Raw genomic sequence first — 23,152 nt, forward strand, 5'->3', positions numbered from 1 at the left:
ATTCAAAATTCAGAACTGAATTCCAGAAAATAAGGGTGGAAATTCTCTAAATACAGTTTTGTATCTGTGAAGAGGCTGCTTTCCATAATTTTGCTAGTCCTGTGTCCAGACCACGTCAACAGCACTTGTAATAATGTTAGAACATGAAGTCTGTACGTGGTTGCTCAAAAACTGCAAATTCATTCTGGCTTTCTGCATACTAATTTATGCAAACAGGCTCAAAGCTGTCTGGATGGAACAGGGCCAAAAGGCTTAGTGCTAAAAAAAAAAAAAAAAAAACAGGAAAAAACCCAAACCTATCATTGGCTCAACTCTTCATCATCTTTGAAAATACCCTGAACACAGGGCTGAAGAACATGCTCCTGCAGGTGAGTGATAGGTACAGACAGATCTCACGATGCATTTAAGCAACTCCTAAACAACAGTCAGGCATCCCACCTCCCAGAGGAGGCTCCAGTGCAGGTGCCGGAGCAGCGCCTGGGCTTTCCCAGAGTTGCATCTGTGCAGCGTGGGTGGCACTTGCAGGTAGCACTGCCGACCACTTATCCACAATACAAAGTTCTCACCCACCATAAATTGTCCCCTCCACACACCCCGTAAAGAACAAGAGCCGCTATTTTTAGTTTCTATCACTCCCATCTCCCCAACAGAGATAATCAGAGCTGTGCTGATGTCACCTCCAATGGCAGCAATCGCACCAGACCCTCAGGTCACCGCTGTTAGGCCAAACTAGTATTTCAATTCAATACACGCTGGAAGTCGCTATTCACCCACTCAGAAAAGGTGCCGGAGAAGAGCTGACAATGTTTTTCACAGAGTAAGAAAGTGAGAGAAAGTCTAAGAGAACAGTTTCCATTATGTACTACAGGAATATTTTTATACAGGAAAGATGTCAGTAAGAGAAAAATTTTCACTCATTTAGTTCAAAATCTAAATTCTTATAGAAAGTGGAAAAGTTCTGAAGAAAGGGGTTTTCATTAATATTAAAAATGTTGCATTTCCTAAGCAAACTGTTAACCCTTTACCTCAATCTTTAGAAATTGAGACCAATCTAGAAATAACAGATCAGTGTACTCCCATTACTCCAGTACGGTACTCAGGCTGGAAAAACAGTAAGAAGCACGGCCTGCGTTATTCCATTAGCATAAGCCGCCTTTAAAGTCGAAGGAAAATGAGAATGCTTCTGTACTTGGTTTACACTAATCAAAATGCACGTACATTTATACATGCAGAAGAACTCGGCAAGAACTGCTAAAAACAAACTGATGTTGTAGGGTTTAATTTCTTCCATCTACAAGAATCCACAGTTATAAAAGTCTCATCTTCAAACTTTACAGTACATTTACATTAGCAAATACCCCACGGCTTTCCTCACTCCTCCACCTCTGTACAAATCATATACAATAAAAAGTTTCAGTTTTGTTGTACAAACATCGTTTTACACTTTAATACAGGCGAGAATATTGTTCTCTGGCACCTCATTTCCTCCGTGGTGCCTGTGTATTACAGTACAGGGCTCTTTTGATCCATGCTTCTGGAATCTTCAGCTCAAGTAATATGGACTGATCAACAGGCCACAGCTTCTGCAACTCCAAAGTTTTAAATAATGAGAAAAAAATCTACCACTTGTTTGTATAACAATCAACAGTTTATTAATGGATATGGTGAAATTTTAGCTATCCACCAAGGATGTGTAAAAAATTGTCATGAAAGTAAAAATAAATAAAGCTGTTTTTAAAATCAGTCTTGTTTTACATCTCAGTTCAGAATGCAACATTTAACACAAACCTGTCATTAAAGTTTTAAAGAAGTCTACTGATATTCAAATTACAGCTTTTACGACAAATCGAATGAGAACTGAAACTGATTTGGTTTTAGGTTTAGAGACTTTCACATTCAAATACAGTGTCTCGTTTAGCACAACACTTCCTTTGACAGTGATGGGCAACAGTGATGACATATTGCTGTATTTTGACATAAGGCACTATGATATGAATATGCCATACACTCGCCTTATGTCACATATATCCGTTGCTGACCAGTGACTTCTGTCAAATACAAAATGAAAAAGTTTCAGGATACAGTGCATTTTAATGAAGGACATCGGGTGAAGTCTTCCAGCAAATGTTTTGAAGACATTTTGAAATACAAGCCTACATTTTAACATAAGCTTTTGTCATGCTGCTTTTTTTTTTTTTGCGACATCACTGGGGGGAAGAGACTCATCATCCATCGCTAAGTCCCGATACACATTCTCAACCATCCTGCTCTGTTCTATTGCAGTCACTGTTCTTGAGACAAACTTGACCCAGAAACTTTGTTCAAGTTCTCCTACAAACGCGTATACGTTCACAGCAGTCATTCGCTCTCATTCTCCTTCTGTTTGGCACCTGTTAACAGAAGAGGAAAGCATGCGTGATTTCCTTATGCGTGAAGCACCTGGCTTCTGGAAAAGCACAGCTCATCCTGAATGCTGCAACTTTGTCTGAGCACGTTACCAGAATCCCAGCACCGGATACCATTTATAAAGAATACGCAGCAGAGTTGCTAAATGCTATCGTGAACAGAGCGAGGAAGGCCTTGAGACCATTACTGCTTCTGACTTCATTGGCAAGGTAGTCTAAGTAACTCTTTGAGGAAGTTACTAAAAGTGGCTTTGAAGATTCTCCCCAGCACAAAAATTTATTTAAAAAACCCAACCAAAAGCTACAGCCCAAACCTGTCCATCAGCATAGAAGCCAAGCTTAATCATCATAATAGCCACAAAAATGAAGTCCTGCTTGAGAATAAACTATATAGGAATTCAGTTTAACTACACTCTGTTGATGGACCCATTTTTCCTGGCTCAGAGGCAGATTTTGCTTCCAGCAGGGATCCGAGAGACCTGTTCAGCAGGACTGCACAGCATCTTGCCTCTTCTCCAAGTACTCGAACTAGCCACATGCTGGGCAACGACTGAAGCCTATGGCGAGTTTGGCTTCAGCATCCAACTCTAGAGAGCAAGAATCTCCTGCCAGCAACCTGGAGTTGCTACTTGTAATGTATAATCAAACACTGAAAGATTCATTAAAAACATCCAGATCTCGCATCACAACTGATACTTTTTTCCCCTAATGTAAGCTGGTCTTAATTGCTGCCAGTCAATGAATTTTCCTTTCTAGTCTGTGAAGAGAAACGGACCCTTTCAGCACATGATTTATCTGGTTGTTCTTACACTTCCACTTTAAGAGGTGAATCACAATCCAGACTCTACAAACCAGATCTACATTGCAGACATCCTCACTTCATGAGACAAATCCCAGTCTAAAATTGGGCAGTTCCCTGTGGAACTGCAATCTAATGCCTAACTGCTCCTAAAAATGCCTTCCCTCACCCCATCTCTTCCCGTGGCATAATCCTGCCCCCTCTGTTGCTCTAACCCCTATACGCAGTACTAGATTGTTCTATGAGCCCGTTTAGTGTGCCAAACTGACAAAACTCTGCAGCTTTTTTTGCTGGCTCAGTTTCCTGTTAGATCAGTGAGTTACAGCAGCTCACAGAGGGATCTCCTGAGTGTGGGTGCTGCCGCACACCAAATGCCAGAAGCACATGGCCCAGAGCATGGGCACAGGAACCGCCCTTTTTAATCACAGAGCACTGTTCTATCAGCTCACAGAGTGGCAACTTAAGTGTCCATGTAATTCCAGTATAGCAAAGCTCTTGGTTTGTCAATATCCAGATTCATCTCTTCCGGCTAAACATTGCTCCATTAATAGTAAGATCTACCCTCCTTGGATCTTTCTACCCTCCAGTCCTGGGGGAAACGACCTCCTCAGCCTGGAGAGGCAGCATCTGCCTGTACCTCTCCCTGGTAGCAGGGACATACCCCTCTCCATTCTCTTCCTAGGCAGTGAGCCCATTTGACCCAGGCCTGATTCCTGATACTCATCCATGCCTTTCAGAAAGCTGGGTCACTTGCTCTTCCAGGCCAGTAAAAGGAACTGGACGCACTGACACAGTATTTCCAGCAGTATCACTGACTACTACTTTTCAGAGGATAAATTGTACTATCTTAAAAAGCTACATTAACTTTTTTTTTAAATCTGCAGAGGAGAAGGACTTCTGCATTATCATGTCGTTATTAGTGCAGAAAGACTTTTTCATTATCATGTTATCTATCAGTGCAAGTATGAGATCCCAGTTAAGCCTGCATTTAGACTTTCTTTTTAAAGGACATATTCAGCTCCATTTGCTTAGTCTGATATTTTTTGGAGGTAAAATTGTAATTCTCAAGACATTTTTTTCCTTCCTCACAAAGCCAGAAGAGGGCTTTGCTTTAGTTGTGACATTGAAGTAATTTATGTAGTCAAAGTGAAGTTACAATTAGGAACATGAAGCAGGTTAGTAACTTGGGCAAAATGTAAAAAACTCAACAAAATCAACCCCAATCCACTCCCCCATCCCAAACCAAAATAAAAATAGTAGAAATTTTGGCTTGTTGGATACTGTCATTAAAAGGAAACTGATCGTGTTTAGTAATACACTAGAAATTTCTACTGGAGTAATTCTGGGGTGACGTCTCTGACGTAGTTGTGCCACCCAAAACCCACAGCGTAGCTGGACAACTGCTGGGCTCCCAGGAGGGGGTTTTGCAGAGCTCGTGGGAAGCACCGCTGCATCTACACTAGGAGCACTTGGCCAGAGCACAGACAGTCAGGAAGGTGGGGAAGGCGCCCCGTTGTAGATGTTGTCTATACATGCAACTTTCAACTTCATCCTGTTTCTCCTGTTAAAACATTAATCGAGATCTTTTGTCCTAAAAAGGAGCTATATGGACAGCAATGGCGTTCAGGAAGCTTCTGCATGCATTCCTCAGTAAGCAAAAGACTGACAGTTAGTATTTTGCCAGCTTTTTCCTAAAGAGAAATGAAAAGTGTATTTAAGAACTACGATCAAACACTTACAAAAGTTGAAATTCAGAAGTTTGTCATTGTCAAATGAATTAAACCACACACTACCAAATAATTTATGGCAAAGCTCAGAAGGCAACATCCGTACCTGCTGGTGTGAGTACCAAAGCTTGTAGAATGTCAGAAAGGGAGATGATTCCCACAATGCTATCTGCTTCATTCACTACCACCAAACGATGAACCTGCAAGCAGGGAAAATATTTTGAGATATTTGCTCTATTTAAAAGAATAGCTAAAACAAAGAAAAATAAATTAAAAAAAAAGTTAAAGTAATGCAGTATGAAGACAAATAGGAAAAAAAGAAAAAAAAAGAAAGAATGGGTCAAAATACTAGCAATACCAATCTTACACAATAGTACAAACTTGAGTACCCTACACAATTGAAAACTAGCGCATGTTTAAAAAGCACACAGCTATCTGACATGGCAACAAAATCAGATTTGCAGTGACAGCTGAGCCAAGATCTAGGCCTTTCAAAATACTTCTGCTCTTAAAAAGTGGCACTCACATCGAACACTTTTCCCCAGCTTACAGGCTCTGCCCAACTCAGCTTGCAATCTCAAAAAAAAAGATACTACACAATTGAAACTGAGTGCCAGATCGGTTTTAAAATCCTCATTTTGCATGAAGACAGAAAACAGCTTCAATTTATCTGTGCAAACTCACTGTAGAGTTAATAAACACAAGGATACAACTTGGAAGAAAGACTTATCAACAGTAAGACTGTATTTTTAAATAATGACTTTATCATTACAAATCTACTCTAGGAAACATTTTATACTACAAAGGCTTTGTCCTAACTGTGAGGAAAGTAGGTGGATACTCCTGTACCCTGAGGCTCATCAGCCAGAGCAGGCTGGAGCAGTGACAGACCCCTGCAGAACCAGGAGAGTGCCCCAGTGTCAGTCCTGGCACCAGAGTCCACTGCAACTGGGCAGAGCTGTATAACCTAAACACCGCAGCTGAACCAGCTCGTAAGTAAGCAATGCCAAAAAGGGTGTTATCAAAAGTTGAGACCCTACTATACATTTACTTTTTACTTAAGTGAATTCTCTCTCTTCAGTATCTTGAGTTCAAATAATCAGATATAATGGTGAAGAAAGTGAGGAGAATTTTTCTCATCTTCTCAGAGGTGATTATCAAGAAAGCTGCACCAGTCTTGACTTAATAGATATGTTAATTTACGGTTGAGGTCAACCACTTAATTGCTAGTCAGAGACAAGAAAAGAGGAGCTCTGAATTATTTGAGCAGTCATACCCATCTGACAGGGAGGAAAGAAAAGGAGGGGGAAGGGAGAGAAAAATATTGTCTCATTTTCTCTTTGATGAAACTCTGTTGGTGATACTTTAGATGGGGTTATTAGTTTTTGTATATGCATGTATTTAATCATTTTATTCTTCTTTCAGTGTAATGAATTCAAGGAAAATGGACAATATAGTTGTTTCATTCGTTTCATTTCCAGTAAGATCAAGCACTCGTCTGGCAGCTAAAAATAGCTCGTAGTTTTGCCTGACTCAGTTTTGCATACAATCTCACTATATTTAGACTGAACCAAAGGGTAGGAGTTGTTCTTAAAACCTACATGTCTAAAGCTTCCTAAGACAATAATAACACTATCCAAATTTGAAATTTGTATATCAGTAATACTAAAATTATTCAGTTTTAGGAAGAAGCTCAAGCAGATGCGGGAAGTTACATGTAAAAATGGCCTAATGGAGGTTCTAAGGGGATCTTAACAAAGTGGAAGTTTTACTCCTATCAAGTATATATATGGTTACAGCCCTGAAGATTAACAAAAAATAATTATTGAAATTGAAGAAATTAAAGCATCTAAACAGAGCTGATCACACTTTGGAGAGAAGTGAAACTGGTAATACTGATTTTCTTCTGCAGAGACACATAACAGGGAAGGAAGACCTACATACTCATTCACCTCTGTGTGTAAGAAAGTTCCCAGTATTAACAAACAAGATAAACAGCACCAAAAGAATGGAAAGCACACAGATAAATCATTTACAAGAGCAGTTAGTGAAAGCTTATTCACAAGAATTTATTTTCTGGCCCTGTTTCACAGTATTTGTATGAGAGCACTGCAGGACTCTGTGCATTAAATAATTGTACCCATTAAATTTCCTGAACAATAGGCCAATCAACCTAGCTATAAGCTGGAGTTTAAAGAATTATTTGTCTGCAAAACTTGTGGCAGGCTTGGAAGAAACGTGATTCTTTCAAAAAAGCTTTGCATTCAGTTCAGTTAGTGTCATAAAACAGAAAAGCAAATAACCCAGTATTAGTACAGATGTGCTGTACAGTATTCTGCACATCTATAAGCAAGGTCTACAAAGCAAACTGATACCTAATACATCTAGGTATGGAAAAAAATCCTTTAACCGAGTAACCAAAATAACTTAGAAAAGATAAATTTGTACTATTTATTAGTTTGGTAATACAACTTTTAAACTTACAGTGAAGGGAAAAACAGAAAGCAAACTCACCTCAGCCTTCACTATTCTATCCACAATGGTCTCCAGTGTTTCCAGCATACTACACTTTACAACACCTTCAAAATACTGAGAACGGTGCTGTAGGGCTTGCGTCACCGTGATATCTAGGTTATTATATGTTTTTTCAGCAGCAAGATTCTGGAAAAAAAAAAACAAAAACAAAACCCCAAAAACCTAAGACACATAACACGCATCAGTACTTCATAATAAAGTACTCATTGGCATCAAGTAAATAAACATTTCTGGTGTAAACTGAGTCTATTCTAAGTCACATATTAAACAAAGCAGATGCTCTTCAGCTTTTTGGAATAATCAAGCATGCAATTACGGTAAACACCGTATGACAGGCTGGGTTAATTGATAAAACTGTTCTGTGATATGCATTAGGCCAGTGAAAAACTCCTTACTTTGCTATCTGATATTTGACTTGATGTCACTCATCCTGCTTTTGTCAAGAGCAGAAAAATGTAAAGATGAAGTTCTACAGTCTTTAGAATATACAGACTATACTTTAAGAATATACAATTTTTTGTTGTTTTTCATAGGACAGGAGGGGACACCAACTGCTCTGAACACCAGCCACGCGTAGATCTTAGTGGAGATCGAAGAAAAATAGTAAAGGTCGTCTTCACCTTTCTTATTTGTGGGCTCAAACTCCCTCTCCTGGACTGTGCTGGCACTGCCATTTCATAACAATTTTTGTGTGTGTGTATTTTTTAAGAAGTACTACAAAAATTATACCAATTAAACCCCATCACCACCACTGAAAGAAAGAACATTAAAAAAAGAGTATGAAAGCTGGCATTCTCAATTTCATTTTAAGAACAGGACCACACTTGCAGCAAGAGGACTCTGTCCAGACCAGCAAAAGCCTTCTTTGTAGGTGAGACCATAGCAATATTCTGATAGCGTTGGCACATCCTGCCCTATTGATTTTGTGTACTGAAGCACTGAAGGAAGAACAAAGATAGACCTTAAAAATGAAAACACTGAACCAAGCAATAAAATTAATTTTTGCCTAGAACATACTGACATTGGTCAAGGTTTTGGATTGGATTACACTGAACGTGACGCACTAGTTTTAATGACCGTGAAGATACAAGCAGTTTTAATTAAACTCATTTAACTCATTCCTGATGAAGGACAACAGGAGAACATGAAAAGTCTCTGCAAACTGAGCTCACTCTACACACAGTAACTAGTGTAATACAAAGCTATTTCTATGCCAACACACCATTAGCAGGTTTCTCCCATCAAGAACTGGAAAATTAATTTAGAACTCTCTTAAAATGAAAGAAAGCTATGAACTTAGCCAGCTGTATATACAGGCACAGCTTGAAACACTGATTTAACTAAGCATATTAGCCACAAAAATCACTAGTTGAATCTGGCAAATTCTATGTTTATTTGAAGATCAGGTCATATCTCAGATTTTTTTTTTCTTCTTCTTTTAAGGCTTAAACATCAGGTTGAAGCAGACTGATGAAAAACTGGAAGCCTCGGAGGTGCTTCTTCACATTTAATAAGCCAACTAGAACATGAGAGGAAAATCTCAAATAATCGATAGATGCCCTAACTCTTTCCCGTGTTACTAGCTGGAAGCAAACAATTATATCTTAAAGCATTTGCAATAGTTTGGTTTTTTTCCCTGTTTTCAATACATAGTTTTTCCAACTAAATGATCCAGCATCTCTAAAATCCTACGGTTTTTGTTGCCTCATCACTTAAAATGAGAAAAGTGAAAAACACGAGGAACCCTCTTCCTTTCTGTATCTTTTTGAAACATGTCCTGCCTGAAAAATCTAATGCAGTTTTAAAATAAATTGAAACACTGAACTCGCCAACTGTGAAATTTCATTGTCTTTGGTATGTTAGACCACTCTTGCTACAGCTACTACCTATTCCCTGTTCAGCCTTATGGCAGAATAGCATCTTACACAGGAGAGAATCCCAAAGAAAAAGACAAATGCCTAGAAAAGACAGGCAAGAACAGTGACATTGCAAAATTTTCAGTATTAAGAGCACTGTTTGCAGCCAGAGATAAGATAAGCTTAAAGTATTTCCATTTGGGACTATTCCCAGATTTCTAAAAGCATTGTATGCAGCGTTTCCGACATCTGGATTCTTCATTGGCACTAGTAGGCTGGTGGAATAAGCAACTTGGGCACTTAAATCCCTAAAAAATAATGTAGCTATTAGAAGTTCCAATTAGAAGGCAGGTGCATACAGCTGGGAGGGGGACAGGGATAAGAAAACCTAAACATGTTGTCAAGTTTCTGAAGATCACAAGAATAGAAGAGCCCTTGCTCTCCAGCGCTGGCAAATCATGGCATGAATCTGAGTATGCTGTTGCACTCCTGAGGGAAAACCAGAAACAGTGGCCTAAATTAGATCTAATCCAGAAGGAATACAGATGCAATAGTGTGGAGTCGGAGACTCGCACAAAAGAATGGGTCATGTAGTTTTAATTCACTGAGAAGGTCAAGTCGTACAAAGTAGCCAGACTGCACGGAGAAATCTGCCTTCTCTTTGAAACAGACCATGGAATGTCAGTGGCTAGGAAAAGAAAATCCTATCTCAAAACCACAAACAAACACAAAATGCCTATTCCCTCTTTTTGTAAGAGTACAGCCAGATCTAATTGCAGGTAACATCCAGAGCAGTAGGTGCTTGTGTGCAAGTAGTATTACTAAGGATAGCCTAAATAGTAATAATAAAAAAATAAAATGCTGTGCAGGGCGAATTGCATCTGCTTTATTCAGTCTGTTAACTAAAGCCTAAGGAACAAAATAGCAAAACAAAAATTGACATATTAACACATTAATTTGCAAATGCTTCCTGTATATAAAATATTTAATAGAATTTAAGAGGTATACTTACTATTACATCAAATTTGGAATAAATATCTACAACTTTTCCTAAAAAGAAAAACAGACATTAATAAAGTTCTTAAAATACAAAATTAGTTTTCTTGCTTCCTGCTTTTATTTATTGTCTTATAATTACACAGAAAGAAAACAGACAGGTCAAGAAAGAAAGATGGAAAAATTCCAAACAACCTATCAAACCATGAAGTTTTCCCAAGCCTCTCAACCTACATCTTGCATAAGTATTTCTTTTTATTCCCTTTCTCCCCTCCAACTTTTAAAATTATTTTTTTTTTATTATTCTTTCCCCTCTTCCCCCCTCCCGCCATCAATCCAGGGTTCAGCACCATTTACCTTACCCCACTTTTGTGTACAGAAGACCCAACACACACCTGACTCATCCACAACGGGTAATGCCGATATCCTTCTCTCTACAAATATATTCAAGGCTTTAATGATAGGAGTGTCTGGATGTATGAAGGCAATGTTGTGGTAAGTTCCTATTCCAAGTTCATCCAGATTCTTCTTCATAAAGGCAGGCTTTGGCATCTCTGACATCTAGGAAAGTCAGAATGAATGTATTTACAGCGCAGTTTTCAGCATCTACCATGTTTCCCTGTGACTGGTAGATACATTAAGAAATCCGTGTTCACTCATCCATCTACAGACTCAAAATCATTGTTACAGATTGTTACGGTAATCTGATAATAGATCAATGTAAAGCCAAAACAGCTCAGATCTAGAAGCATTTCTGTTCAAAGAAGTGCTAAATTAAAACTACGTAACTAAGTTTTTTTCTCATTTATCTATTTTTGTAGTAACCAATCACTAAAAGCTTTTGATCCTGAGCTATGTCATTCCCATTGAAACTGGAGAGAGAAGACAGCAACACATACTACACGCTGAATGCTTATTTTGAACTCTTGTTGCTTTGTTTGGCCTCCTATTCATTCCTGTGACTAACATAAACTACAGTGAGTAATGATAATCTCGTCTCTGAGAGACAATTCATTTTTCTATTCACGTAAACAAGCTTCTGAAGCTGAGCAGATCTTCCAGAAAGGGCAGCGAACTACTCAAATAGCCATGTCCTTGGTCTTTAGGTTTCTTTAAATGACTAAAATAAAGTAAAGGTAACTTACAGGTCCTACATCAAGCTTTAATTTCTCTCTTATCAAAAAAAGATACACACAAACACAAGTAATATGGAAGTTTATCAAGAATTTTCTGTACTAGGACTTAAATTAAAGATGTCTACTGGGGAAAAAAAAAGAATCAGTTCAGCAAAACGTAACTTTAAATACTTACAAAAAGCTGGAGGAACTTGAGGATTCTTTTATGGGTAAGAATATAAAGTGCATTTCCACTGACGGGATCTATAACTGGCAATCTGTGGATTTTGTTTTTGATCAATGAATATACAGCGTCAAAAAGGCTGAGGAGAAAAACATTAGTTTTTCAAAAACAATTCTATTTACATACCCCCATTTACAAACCCCCATTAAATACGTATCATGAGCAGTTATTTGTATCATCTTTAATGTTATAGGAAACAGAATTTAAAGGATTTCAAATTAACTTTTGCAGCTCGTAAACCTGATCAACAATGATATGCTCCTGAACATCTACAATGAGTAAGAAAATGTGATGGAAAGTGACTTTTTGTGGTAGAAAGAATGGCAGAAATGTTTCTGCACAAATGTAAATTGTTTTTCCAGTTAAGTGCTGTGCTCACAACATCCCTGCACTCAGAATGGACATTTCTGTTCAGAGACAGACAAACAGCGAAAAACAGAGTGTTTTTGCCCTTAACGCATCTCAATCCCAAACGTCTACAACATTTTCTAGGAAAAGCATTTTTGTGCATAAGTGCATATATGCAATTAAGCCAAAACAATTACCTAATCATTTCACTGAATTATTACTGGGGATTGGCAAAATCTTGTTCTCAGGAGATCTGAAATAGTCCTACACACACTGCAGACTACAATTTAGTAACACTCCAACCTATGCAAGTCTGCTCTTCTTGCAAGTCACGCTTTTTTTTTTTCTTTTTTTTTTTTTCCTATGGTCTGAGTAAGACTATGATAAAACAGCTGACCACCAATTGCAATAAATCAGTGAGTAATAAAGTAAGTAAAACTTTGATAAAGGCGTACTAGCTGGAGTAGGCTTCTTCCCACGTACAGTAAGCTGCATGTTCTGAGGCCATTAGAGGGATGAGCTATCCCCATTTGACATACGTGGAGACAAGATTCCCACCACTGCAGTGCAGATTCCACTCCTGGAATAAGCATTTAACTGCTCCTAAGTGCTGCAGTCTGACTGTCACAGAACCCAAGTCCGTTTCTGGGTCAGTTCTTGAGTTGACTTGCTGTACCCTTTTCTACACGTCCTATTGCGTCTTCTTTATTGCAATACTTCTCTTGCTTCATCTTTGACTGAAAGCAATTATACTATTTTGTTCTCTTAACAATATTCTTGGCAACCAGCTACCACTCAAAATACATTCCTTATGACTTCATTGAGTGACCTATTCACGACTTAGAGGCAATTCTGTTGAGGATTTAAAAGTCCTAATTTGCAATAAAAAGCTCTCACACCTTCTTGATTACATGAAAAGGCAGCCCTTCATTATTGTACTCCAGTCTACAATAAATTGTTTCTTATTAGATAAAGAAGTCTTGAATTCAGTGTTGAGCTGGAGTTAGTTTATTTCAAGTTAAGCAAACTGAAAAGGAAAATCCTACCTTGCATCTGGGGAGATGTTCACTAACGGTTTAAATGTCTCCTGTAAATACAGCTCTGTGTATAGAAAGTTAATAGACCAGTTAATTTGTACTAAATTAAGTGGAAGCACAAGAGCAACATACAGTTACTTGAGATATTCTACCACTAATGCACACTCCTCTATCTTAACATGAAAAAGACAAAGTTTCACGAGCAGGACTAAACTGATTACCACCAGGTGTCACTGCAACACCAGCGAAGAATTCTTTACCAGTTTTCTTTTATTTCATGGCATTTAGTCTATTTACATAAAGCTTCCTCTCTGCATTCAGCACTTCTGTTCACATCCAGCAAGTTCTATGAATTCCTGGTGGCATCATGCAGATCACTCAGGCACAGCTTGTTGCTCATCCGTCCGTTCACTCAATACGTAGGGTCGTCTATCTGTTCTGCATCCCAGCTCTGATACGTTTCCATCCCACATACACCCATCAACTCTACAGCCATACACGCCACCTTGCTCCAATTTCTCTCTTTAAGAGCGAGATGGTAATAATCATGAACAAGCAGCTAAGTGGTATATAGCCCAGATCACTCCAGTCCATGTCCTGTTTCAAGTAGAAAAATAAGCAGCAGGAGCCAATGGACAAGCTTTTACTATTCCTGCTTTGGTTAAAAAGTATGCAGAGAGAGACAGGCTAAGTCTATGATTAATTAAAAATCCACTATACTGAAAAACATTAGAACATTTTCAATTATTAACCAAGTAGTAAATATTCTTACCCCTCCAGGTTTCTATCTTATGCTCCTCCAATTCATAAATCTGAACCTACAATGGGTAGATGGAAAGTTTAGCTTGAAATATTAATTTTAAACCCCAAATCATTAACAATATGATTAATATCTGAATAATTTCCTTACATTTCATTGCAGACAATCTAACAGAGTAAGAACAGTCCAGAGCAACATTTCTTGGCAGTAACTAGAAGAAAGGGTGCAGTCCTGCTCAATGCAGAGTACGATACTGGACCTATCATTTCAGGGCACAGGAAAGATCTTTTACCTGCCTAGGTTTGTAGTCTAGATCTCTTTTAGACTCAAGGGCATCTCCTCAGTAATTTATCTCACCTTAAAACAATCATGCCAGAGTAAACCCTCTGATGATTCCTCACGCACCCAAACCAGTAAAAAGCTTACCCTGATCTTGATTTCTTAATGGTAACAGAGATTAATTTTACTGTTACTTGATTACAAACAAGCAAGAGCGCTTGGTTTAATGCTCAGTTCAATCAGAAGAACCACCATCATATCCTCCCTCCAAGATTAATCTTTTACTGATATTACATTCTTCAAATATTTTTGGATGCTGTATCTAAGCCATGCATGTTCTCAGCATTTCTCCTGTGCCAGCACTGTTGCTCATCTGACTTGTGTTCCTCTAGGCCCAGGAACCAAACAGGCAAAAAAAAGTTACAAAAATGTTGTTAGTTTTCTGCTGGTTTAGCTTCCTTTCCTGGCTGACAAAAAGGACAGGCAAATGATACTGGACAAAGGATGCAGCAAGTCTGCACCTTTTGATGGCAGCTTATCATGAGATCAGATCTCAGTAACATCAAACCACCCTCCAGAGTCCAGTCTTTGAAGTTTAAAACAAAACCAAAAACAACAACAACAACAAAAAGACATGGTCACATCACCAACTTCCTGCCATTCAGCAGCTATTTCACAAAGTTCTTTCTCAAAAGACCGCATAACCTCCCTACAGTAGCTCCTTCCATCTTGCTGATGGTTCTCTGAAAACGTTTTGGATGTGAAAGCTTCCTTTCTCTAGAGGTACTTTACTTGTAGTAGTAATTACACTCGCTATAGCCTTGGCCAAAGGTGTCCATCATCCCCTGCGTGGCTCTTTGTCAGGCACCTCTGCAAACACTGCTGAAGCTGAAGAGTTCACAGGTGAAGGGTAGAAGTCTCCACAAAGCCTACTGCATTTATCTTTGAGCTAAAGGAGACTACACTTGGATTACTCTCTGGAATTAGCATCCTTTGAAGAGTGTAAGGGAATATGAATATGTGACAGTATAACTAGACTACTCAAATATACCATTCTTGCCTGACATAAAAGATACCTACATAAGTAAGTTAAATAATCTTTTAGGGCACTTAGCAAAAAAGGGCAGTTAAAGCGGTGGAGTGCAGCTCAGAAGATCTACTGATGCGATCAGAGTAGGAGACCGCTTTCGATGCTGATGAGATGAGGCTAAACCTAGTTCTCAGACCACACTGTAGGAAGAAACTACTTGGATACTCCTCGTTAATAATTTAAAGATATTAGCTAGTACATGAACAGCAACATGCTTCACACTGTATGTGTTGTGATGTATTTAGAAAAAATGACTAAAATACTTATGATTTTTATTTTCAGCATAATTTTACCTATTAAGACTAGAGTACTTCCTGATGGAACATTACTTTTTTTTTTTTAATAGAAGACTGCATCAGTCACATAAATCAAATGTCGTCACTTCTCAGCTACTCCTCCTTACTGCTGCACAACCCATGGAATAGGACATTAGACAATGTCAACAGGAGTGAGAACAGTCAGATCTAAGGTAAAGCAAAGGGCTTTGCAAAGCGTTTGACACTGCCCCACACAACATCCTTCTCTCTAAACTAGAGAGGCATGGGTTTGATGGACGGACCACTTGGTGGATAAGGAGTTGGCTGGATGGCCACACTCAGAGAGTGGTGGTCAACGGCTCAATGTCCAAGTGGAGACCGGTCACGAGTGGTGTTCCTCAGGGGTCCGTGCTGGGCCTGGCCCTGTTCAACATCTCTCTCTGTGACACGAACAGTAGGATAGAGTGCACCCTCAGCAAGTTTGCCAATGACACCAAGCTGTGTGGTGCAGTTGACACGCTGGAGGGGAGGGATGCCATCCAGAGGGACCTTGACAGGCTGGAGAGGTGGGCCTGTGCCAACCTCATGAAGTTCAACCAGGCCAAGTGCAAGGTCCTGCACCTGGGTCATGGCAATCCCAGGCACAAATCCAGGCTGGGCAGAGAGTCGACTGAGAGCAGCCCTGAGGAGAGGGACTTTGGGGTGCTGGTGGATGAGAAGCTCAACATGAGCAGGCAATGTATGCTTGCAGCCCAGAAAGCCAACTGCATCCTGGGCTGCATCAAGAGAAGCGTGGCCAGCAGGTCGAGGGAGGTGATTCTCCCCCTCTGCTCTGCCCTGATGAGACTCCACCTGGAGTACTGTGTCCAGTTCTGGAGTCCCCAACATAAGAAGGACATGGACCAGTTGGAGAGGTTTCAGAGGAGGCCACGAAGATGATCAGAGGGCTGGAGCACCTTTCCTATGAGGACAGGCTGAGAGAGTTGGGGCTGTTCAGCCTGAAGAAGAGGAGGCTCCAGGAAGACCTTAGAGCGGCCTTCCAGTACCTAAAGGGGGCTGATAGGAAAGACGGGGAGAAACTTTTTAACAGGGCCTGTTGTGACAGGACAAGGGGTAATGGTGTTAAAATAGAGGGAGGTAGATTCAGACTGGACATAGGCAAGAACTTTTTTTACAATGAGGGTGGTGGAACACTGGCACAAGTTTCCCAGAGAGGTGGTGGATGCCCCATCCCTGGAAACATTCAAGGCCAGGTTGGAGGGGGCTCTCAGTGACCTGGTCTAGTGGAAGGTGTCCCTGCCCATAGCAGGGGGTTTAGAACTTGATGACCTTTAAAGGTCCCTTCCAACCCTAGCTATTCTATGATTCTAACGTTACATGGAGAAATTGGTACTACTGAGGTTGAGAGTCATTATGTTATGGAAACCATTTTAAGGAAGTTACCAGTGTGCAATCGTTTTTAATTTGCTTCTCCCCTCACCTCTTGTAAATCCCCAGGGGGAAAAAAAAAAGAAAAAAAAAAAAAACAAAAAACCAAAAAGAAAGGACAGTGCACCACACTATTGGCATCTGACAAGAATTTCACTATAAATTTTTAAAAATAACATGAGCTTTGAGAAGCTTAGTAAATCAGATATCTGCTTCATCCAACTGTTCTTGATTTTCTACCTAGTAAAACATAGTACATATGTTTTAATTGGTAAAGGGGGAATTGTGATTTGATGGGAACAAGACAGGGATGTAAATGTTTGTAAGAACATGCAAGCTAGAGAATTTCATCAACTGACTGCCAATGGGAATTTTAAATTACAGTTAATTGAAGTCACAGATCTCCAACTGATTGTGCAACTCAGCCATGTAACTAAAATATTTGCATCTATTTAACTAGTTTAACTTGTTTATTCTACACCATCACTCCAAGAACAGAGTAACCTTTCAATGCCTCCAAGCCTCTGTGCACAAGCATCCTGCTTAACTCCGCATAGTCCTTTCAGAATAGCTCTGTCACAGTTAGGAGACAAAGATGATTATACAAACACGAGAACCACACATAGCTACACACTTGATTTTTTTTAAAATACAATGAAGTTTTTCCTGTAGGTTAAGGAAATCTGTCTCAAATGCTTTTTGGTTATATTTGCCATTTATATAGAACTCTGATTACTATTGAAATACATGCTTTGAAACAACCTGAACACAAATAAATACAGTGATCAATAATCAACTACTTTTCTTCATACTTTTTATATCACATCTACCTTTTAGTGGCTTTAGTTAAGCCAGGTCCTTCATCCCAAATGCATTATTCTTGAGTTGCAACACTAAGTGGAGCCTCGTATCCAAAACAAAGGCTATCATTATGGTAAGCACTACACAGAACATAGTAAGTGGTAGTACTCACTACGGAAATTCCTCATGTTTATGCACGTATAACTGAAGCAGGCAGATTCTGTTATCTGCCCTATACAACCTTCATGGCTAAAGCTGGGAATGGAACCCAGGTATCCAGATACCACTCCATTACCTAGCTCACAAGGCCATCTTTTGTTTCAAAAAAACCCCAAAAAAACAAAAAACAAACCCCACAGTGAGTATGCCCATGACATATCTAAGCTTCCAAAGACTTAAATACTAATAGCAATCATCATCAGTCTTTCAATTTGCTATTTCAGTCTCTGTACTGTATGGCAAATGATAAAGGTACAGCTTAACATCATACTTACCATTGGAGACTTATAGTATCTATGCAGTATGTTAATGAAATCTGTAATTGTTAACATTCCTGTAACAAGTGATATATAAAAAAAAAGTTCTTCAGATACATAGTTAACATATGGAACTTCCAGCTATTTTCTCTCTATATATTCATAATATATAATCTAATAAACATTTAATCCATGTAACATACTATTTGTGTTTGACTAATCAACAGTGGCATTCCAAAACTATGTATATTCACTGTCACATCGATACAATGCTTCAGACTAAAACCACACATCTTAATTCAAATATTCAAAGTGATAACCTATGTGCTGCTTCTCTCAATCTCACTCAAAGAAAACCTTGAATACAGACTGCATCCACCCCCAAAAGCACAGAAAGAAAAAAGGCAGTTTAGAACATCCTGAAAGGCTGGAGATCTACCCTTGCCTTTCCTTTTCTTTTTGAGTGAGACACTTTTTTATTATGTACTTGCCAAGGCAGGCAGACTCTCAGACTCAAATTAAGGAACACTATAATCCATTCTCTTGAATATCACTTAAATAACTTAATTCAGTCATTTCCATGGTAAACCTCAACATCTGTACTGAAGTGTGACTTTTTTTTAAAAAAAAGAGATAGTACGTCCATAGTATATACATTTTAACTACCAACAAACTATGTAATATAATATTTATGATTAGTTTGGTTACCTGAAAACATTAATCTTTTTTGATCTTTCAAGTTCTAAATCTGAGAAGATGTAATTGCTCCACTGTTTACTACTCCTACATCTAAACTGAAGAAGCTAAGAAATGGGGAAGGGAAAAATTAATCCGGAGGTCAGCTTTAAATCACTAGAGCTTAGTTACAGACACAAAATGAAATGAAATATAAAAGAAACAGAGCATTCCTATGATGTATTACACGAAACTACTGCTCCTCCCCCCTTGGATTTAAAGTATTTTAACAAATGCTTTCTGAATTATCTACCATTCATTTCCAAGAATCCTCAATCTACATTCCAGGTCACAAGAAGTATATATACTAATATCTGTAACTGCCACTGTGACTCTGTTTTCTAACTGCAACAGAGATCTCATTTTGGAAGATTATTGTGGCAATTAATTATATGACTTTTTAAAAAGCGATACATAGACCTAATGTTTTTTCCCCAGTATGGGACACATCTGTAGCATTCAACATTAGTTCTGGTCTTTAAAGATTTCTCAGTGCACCTTACTGAGAATGTGCAGAGACAGACATGCCTGTATTGCATGTATATTAGGACATCGTAACATTAAATTCTTTTTATAGTTCCTATTTTCAAATTTCCCTTTTGTGACTGTTACTTTTATTTTTAAATACACAGTGAAATGCACATATTAGAGACCAAATTTCAAAAGGTGAGAACCTAAAAGAAACATCGTGATTCTCAAGGCACAGCAACGCTATGAAAGCCAGCAACATTTCACTCCTTACATGGAGGAAAAAGAAACCCTCTTTGCCACTAAATCTCTAGGATGTTAGACCATGACTAGCCCCAAATCATCTTCTACAACAGTAAAGCACCCTGGAAATTCAAGTAATCCTGAACTACTTACCTACAAAACTTTGTTTTTTACTCTCCCACAGTGGAGCTGCTCTCACACCATTTGCCACCAAGGCAAAAAAGGCTTTCTTTACCTGTAAAAAGAATGAACAACAAAATAAATCTTTGCTTTTAATGTAGCATACCAGACACCAACAGAAGGGTTTCCCCAGTTACTAGGAAAAAATGCAGTATAAACAGGTAGCTGGTATTCCAAACAGAACAATAACCACACACACCAAACAAAAACCTTAAGCCTTTTGCTTCTAAAATGGTTAAAAAGCTTAGGAAAAAAAAAAAAAACTTAACAAAACAAAAACAGATTTGGTTTTGCTATGTGAATATTCTTACTTCTCTGATGAAGAAGTAAGCTGATACAGCTGAAAAGCTATGTGCTAACCTCAAATTTATTCCCATTTGATATTATCCATAAAAGTAGCCCCCAAATCATGACATGGAATAAATCTGTAATGAACATAATTATCACAAGTGTACAGTTTACTGATATAGCTTAATATTTGAAGACTTTGCTATATTCTATCTAATGTTCACTGTAGCAACACTTGTATTAAAAAAGACTGAAATAATCAAAGTCTCGTTTCTTCTCTAGCTTTTAGACTCATGAATTATACAAACTGAAAGGGATTGTTTGATTATTTTAAATATGACTTAAAGTTAAAAGGACTTGCTAGCCTGTTTTGCTGCTAAAGAAACATAACCAAATCCTTTCATTTTTAATGAATTAACTCCCCCCCCCCCCCCTTCTGAATCAGAGGTTATAAGGTTATAGTGTCATTCTCAAAAGAAAAGAAAAACTTCCTTGTGAACACTAGTTCTCTGAAGCATGGAGCAGTTGGGCTCTACTGCACCTCAAAATCCTGATCTCTTGGTGATATGCATGAGCATGTTATTGTTCCTGTCCTGCCCACAACCCTAAATACATCTTCACATGTAAAAAAACCAACCAACCAAACAAAAAACCCACCCAAAAAACCAACAACAACAAAAAAACCAGTACAGTGATGGTTCTTGTCCAGGTCTTGACCTAGTACAAAACTAGGATATAGCCAATCTTTAAGTCTGCATCCATGAAATTGGTACTCTGCCCAAATACCACAGAAGGAGCAGTTGCAATTGCTTGACAGTTGCAATCTGAACAGACCGTGATTACACAGTGGTCTCTTAAGTGTCTACTTATTATGTGCCACGGAGCTCCTCTCCACAAGAGTCAGAAATAAAAGGGCTTCACAGTCAGTGGAATCAGCACCCAAAAAAAATAGAGGCACACAAAAATGTAGGCAGAAAGAAAAAAAAAATAAAAAAATTTAAGTCTGCCACTGTTAGCTACAACCTTCTTGGAAACACTTGCAAAGCCACTCAAATGATAGGCAGATATGATATTTGACAGAACCTCCATTTAGACTCTACTTAGCGTTAGAATGTAGCAGCTTAAATTTCTAGAAATTAGCAAGACTTCTACTTTGCACCAGAACACATCACCCCAGGACCACAAATAAGACTGTAAGATGCACACCATGTAGTACTTATCTAGAAAACGGTTAAGTAAAAAGGTCCCAGAGGTATTCAGCCACTTCACTGACACAGGGAGGAGTCAGGTAAAACAAACTACCAAATCCACCCCAGGAGCACACTAACTCATAAGGAAGACTGAAACCGCAAAGAAACCCTCCAGGCAGACACATGAAGCCTTCCCACATAACAGCATCACACTGACAGTCACTGCAGCGAAAGCTGACAGCAGTGAGCTATTTGGGGAGCAGATATGAGACAGAAGCGAGTTCACACAGACCAACTCCACCTTGCGCAAATCAAGTAAGTTCTACCCATTCTTCATTAAAAAAAAAAATATTTAAAAAAGGGAAAGTACAGTCTAACTGCCTGAAACTGAGCTTTGATATCTTCCCATAAGAACAGCTATCACATAAGCTAACGGCCACTGTCCACTCATGTTCCAAATCTTCCGCAAGAGTAAGATGTTCAAGCTGTACCAAAGCAATAAGGTAACAGCTCATCTACTAAAACCAAGGGGGAAACAGCCTTCTTCCAGACAGCGATCATGCAACAGAACTCCTCAAGGTTACAAACTCTGTAATTGATAACCTAGAGAAGAAGCATACCCACAACAGAAAAGAAGCGGAAAGCCAACTGACTTCAGGCAACCTCCAAATGCTTGCTACTACTTCTTTCTCAGACACAGTAGCAGCAAAGAACACCACCTGGCACAATGTTCAGATGGGCAAGATGGTAAAATTGGGGTAGTATTTTAGATTCAGAAATTATTCTTCCGAAGAGACAATTCCAAAGATATACTGGGCAAGAAACTGAGCTTGTAGACAATCCAGAAGGAAAAGAAAGTTTCCTCAAAGAATCAGTTCTTGCCCCGATTCTTTTTGATTTATTTGCAAGTTATTTGTCTCCAAGAATCTCAAGACTTTTCTGTTAGAGGCCAGCTTGTTTAGCTTTAAAAGACAGATTTTGGAAAAATGGAGGGTTGCTGAATAGACACAGCTACTAAGACAGCTCAGACTTAAATGCTTCATAAACACAAGGAGTTCAGCTTGAGGATTAGGATATTAAACATTTGACATAAAAAAATCAAACTTTAGCACAGTCTTCTTCAGTTTCATAGTAGAAAGGGATATACAGTTACCTTTTAAACAAAATAACAATGCCATCAGTTCTTAACGTTAATACTTGTCTCTTATTTAAGTAAGGTAATTAGAAAGCAAAAAACCAACTTCATTATTATCTGCTAAAACTGCTCACAAGCACAAACATACTCTCATCCACTCACACTTCCCTTCAGTTTCTGTGGTTTAACAGTTTCAGTTGCCCAAAGTACTGCTTGATGGCCAGCCAAAGCACTGGGGTGTGGAGCTGGGCTTCTGTCCAGCACATTTAGATGTTTCAGTGATGTTCATGCAGAAAATACCCAAAAGGACCTTCCTTTCAGATTATATCTAGTTTGCAGCCTTTGAAGATCTCTACCATGTCCCATCTTTGGACCTCCAACAGCGCTGTTAATTCTCAACCCCACCAGCGCTGTTCTTTCTCTGATCTTGTGTTGGACTGGCCTGACCTTCACAAAACCATTGTTCTTCAGCCAGATCCCATAGATCGTTGCTGTTCAATACACATGTACATGTACAAACACTCTTTAAACAAAGCACTTTTGTTCTTACTAACCACGTAGTGGTCCTAACACACACAACGAACCATTAAGAATGGTATTTATCTACCCAAATTTAGAGGTTGTTCTGACATAAATGCTGACCTTGCATATTCACCGCATCTCTTCACAGCCAACCGGAGGAAATAGTAATTTCTGTAGCATGACTCACTAGCCTTAGATGGAGATTAAGTTATATGCCACAGACGCCATTTCCCCTCTT

At 38.8% G+C, this 23,152-nt stretch overlaps 1 protein-coding gene across 5 annotated transcripts in view; it reads right to left on the reverse strand.

Moving 5' to 3' along the window:
- Positions 1-1,263: 1,263 nt before the first annotated feature.
- The window catches only part of PRKAG2 (protein kinase AMP-activated non-catalytic subunit gamma 2), a 221,023-nt gene continuing 199,134 nt past the window's right edge, over positions 1,264-23,152 (reverse strand). For all 5 annotated transcript variants that reach the window (XM_086741804.1, XM_086741805.1, XM_086741807.1 and 2 more), the window contains 10 exons: positions 19,753-19,834; positions 18,172-18,230; positions 13,835-13,880; positions 13,072-13,126; positions 11,630-11,756; positions 10,714-10,879; positions 10,335-10,372; positions 7,446-7,592; positions 5,038-5,131; positions 1,264-2,390 (listed from right to left, as the gene is read on the reverse strand). In XM_086741804.1, coding sequence (XP_086597930.1) covers positions 2,359-2,390; positions 5,038-5,131; positions 7,446-7,592; positions 10,335-10,372; positions 10,714-10,879; positions 11,630-11,756; positions 13,072-13,126; positions 13,835-13,880; positions 18,172-18,230; positions 19,753-19,834 — 846 coding nt within the window. In that variant the 3' untranslated portion in view covers positions 1,264-2,358. The remainder of the gene's footprint in view (positions 2,391-5,037; positions 5,132-7,445; positions 7,593-10,334; positions 10,373-10,713; positions 10,880-11,629; positions 11,757-13,071; positions 13,127-13,834; positions 13,881-18,171; positions 18,231-19,752; positions 19,835-23,152) is intronic.

This window comes from Chlamydotis macqueenii, chromosome 2, assembly GCF_036417535.1.
Source record: "Chlamydotis macqueenii isolate bChlMac1 chromosome 2, bChlMac1.mat, whole genome shotgun sequence".
NCBI classification, from domain to species: domain Eukaryota; kingdom Metazoa; phylum Chordata; class Aves; order Otidiformes; family Otididae; genus Chlamydotis; species Chlamydotis macqueenii.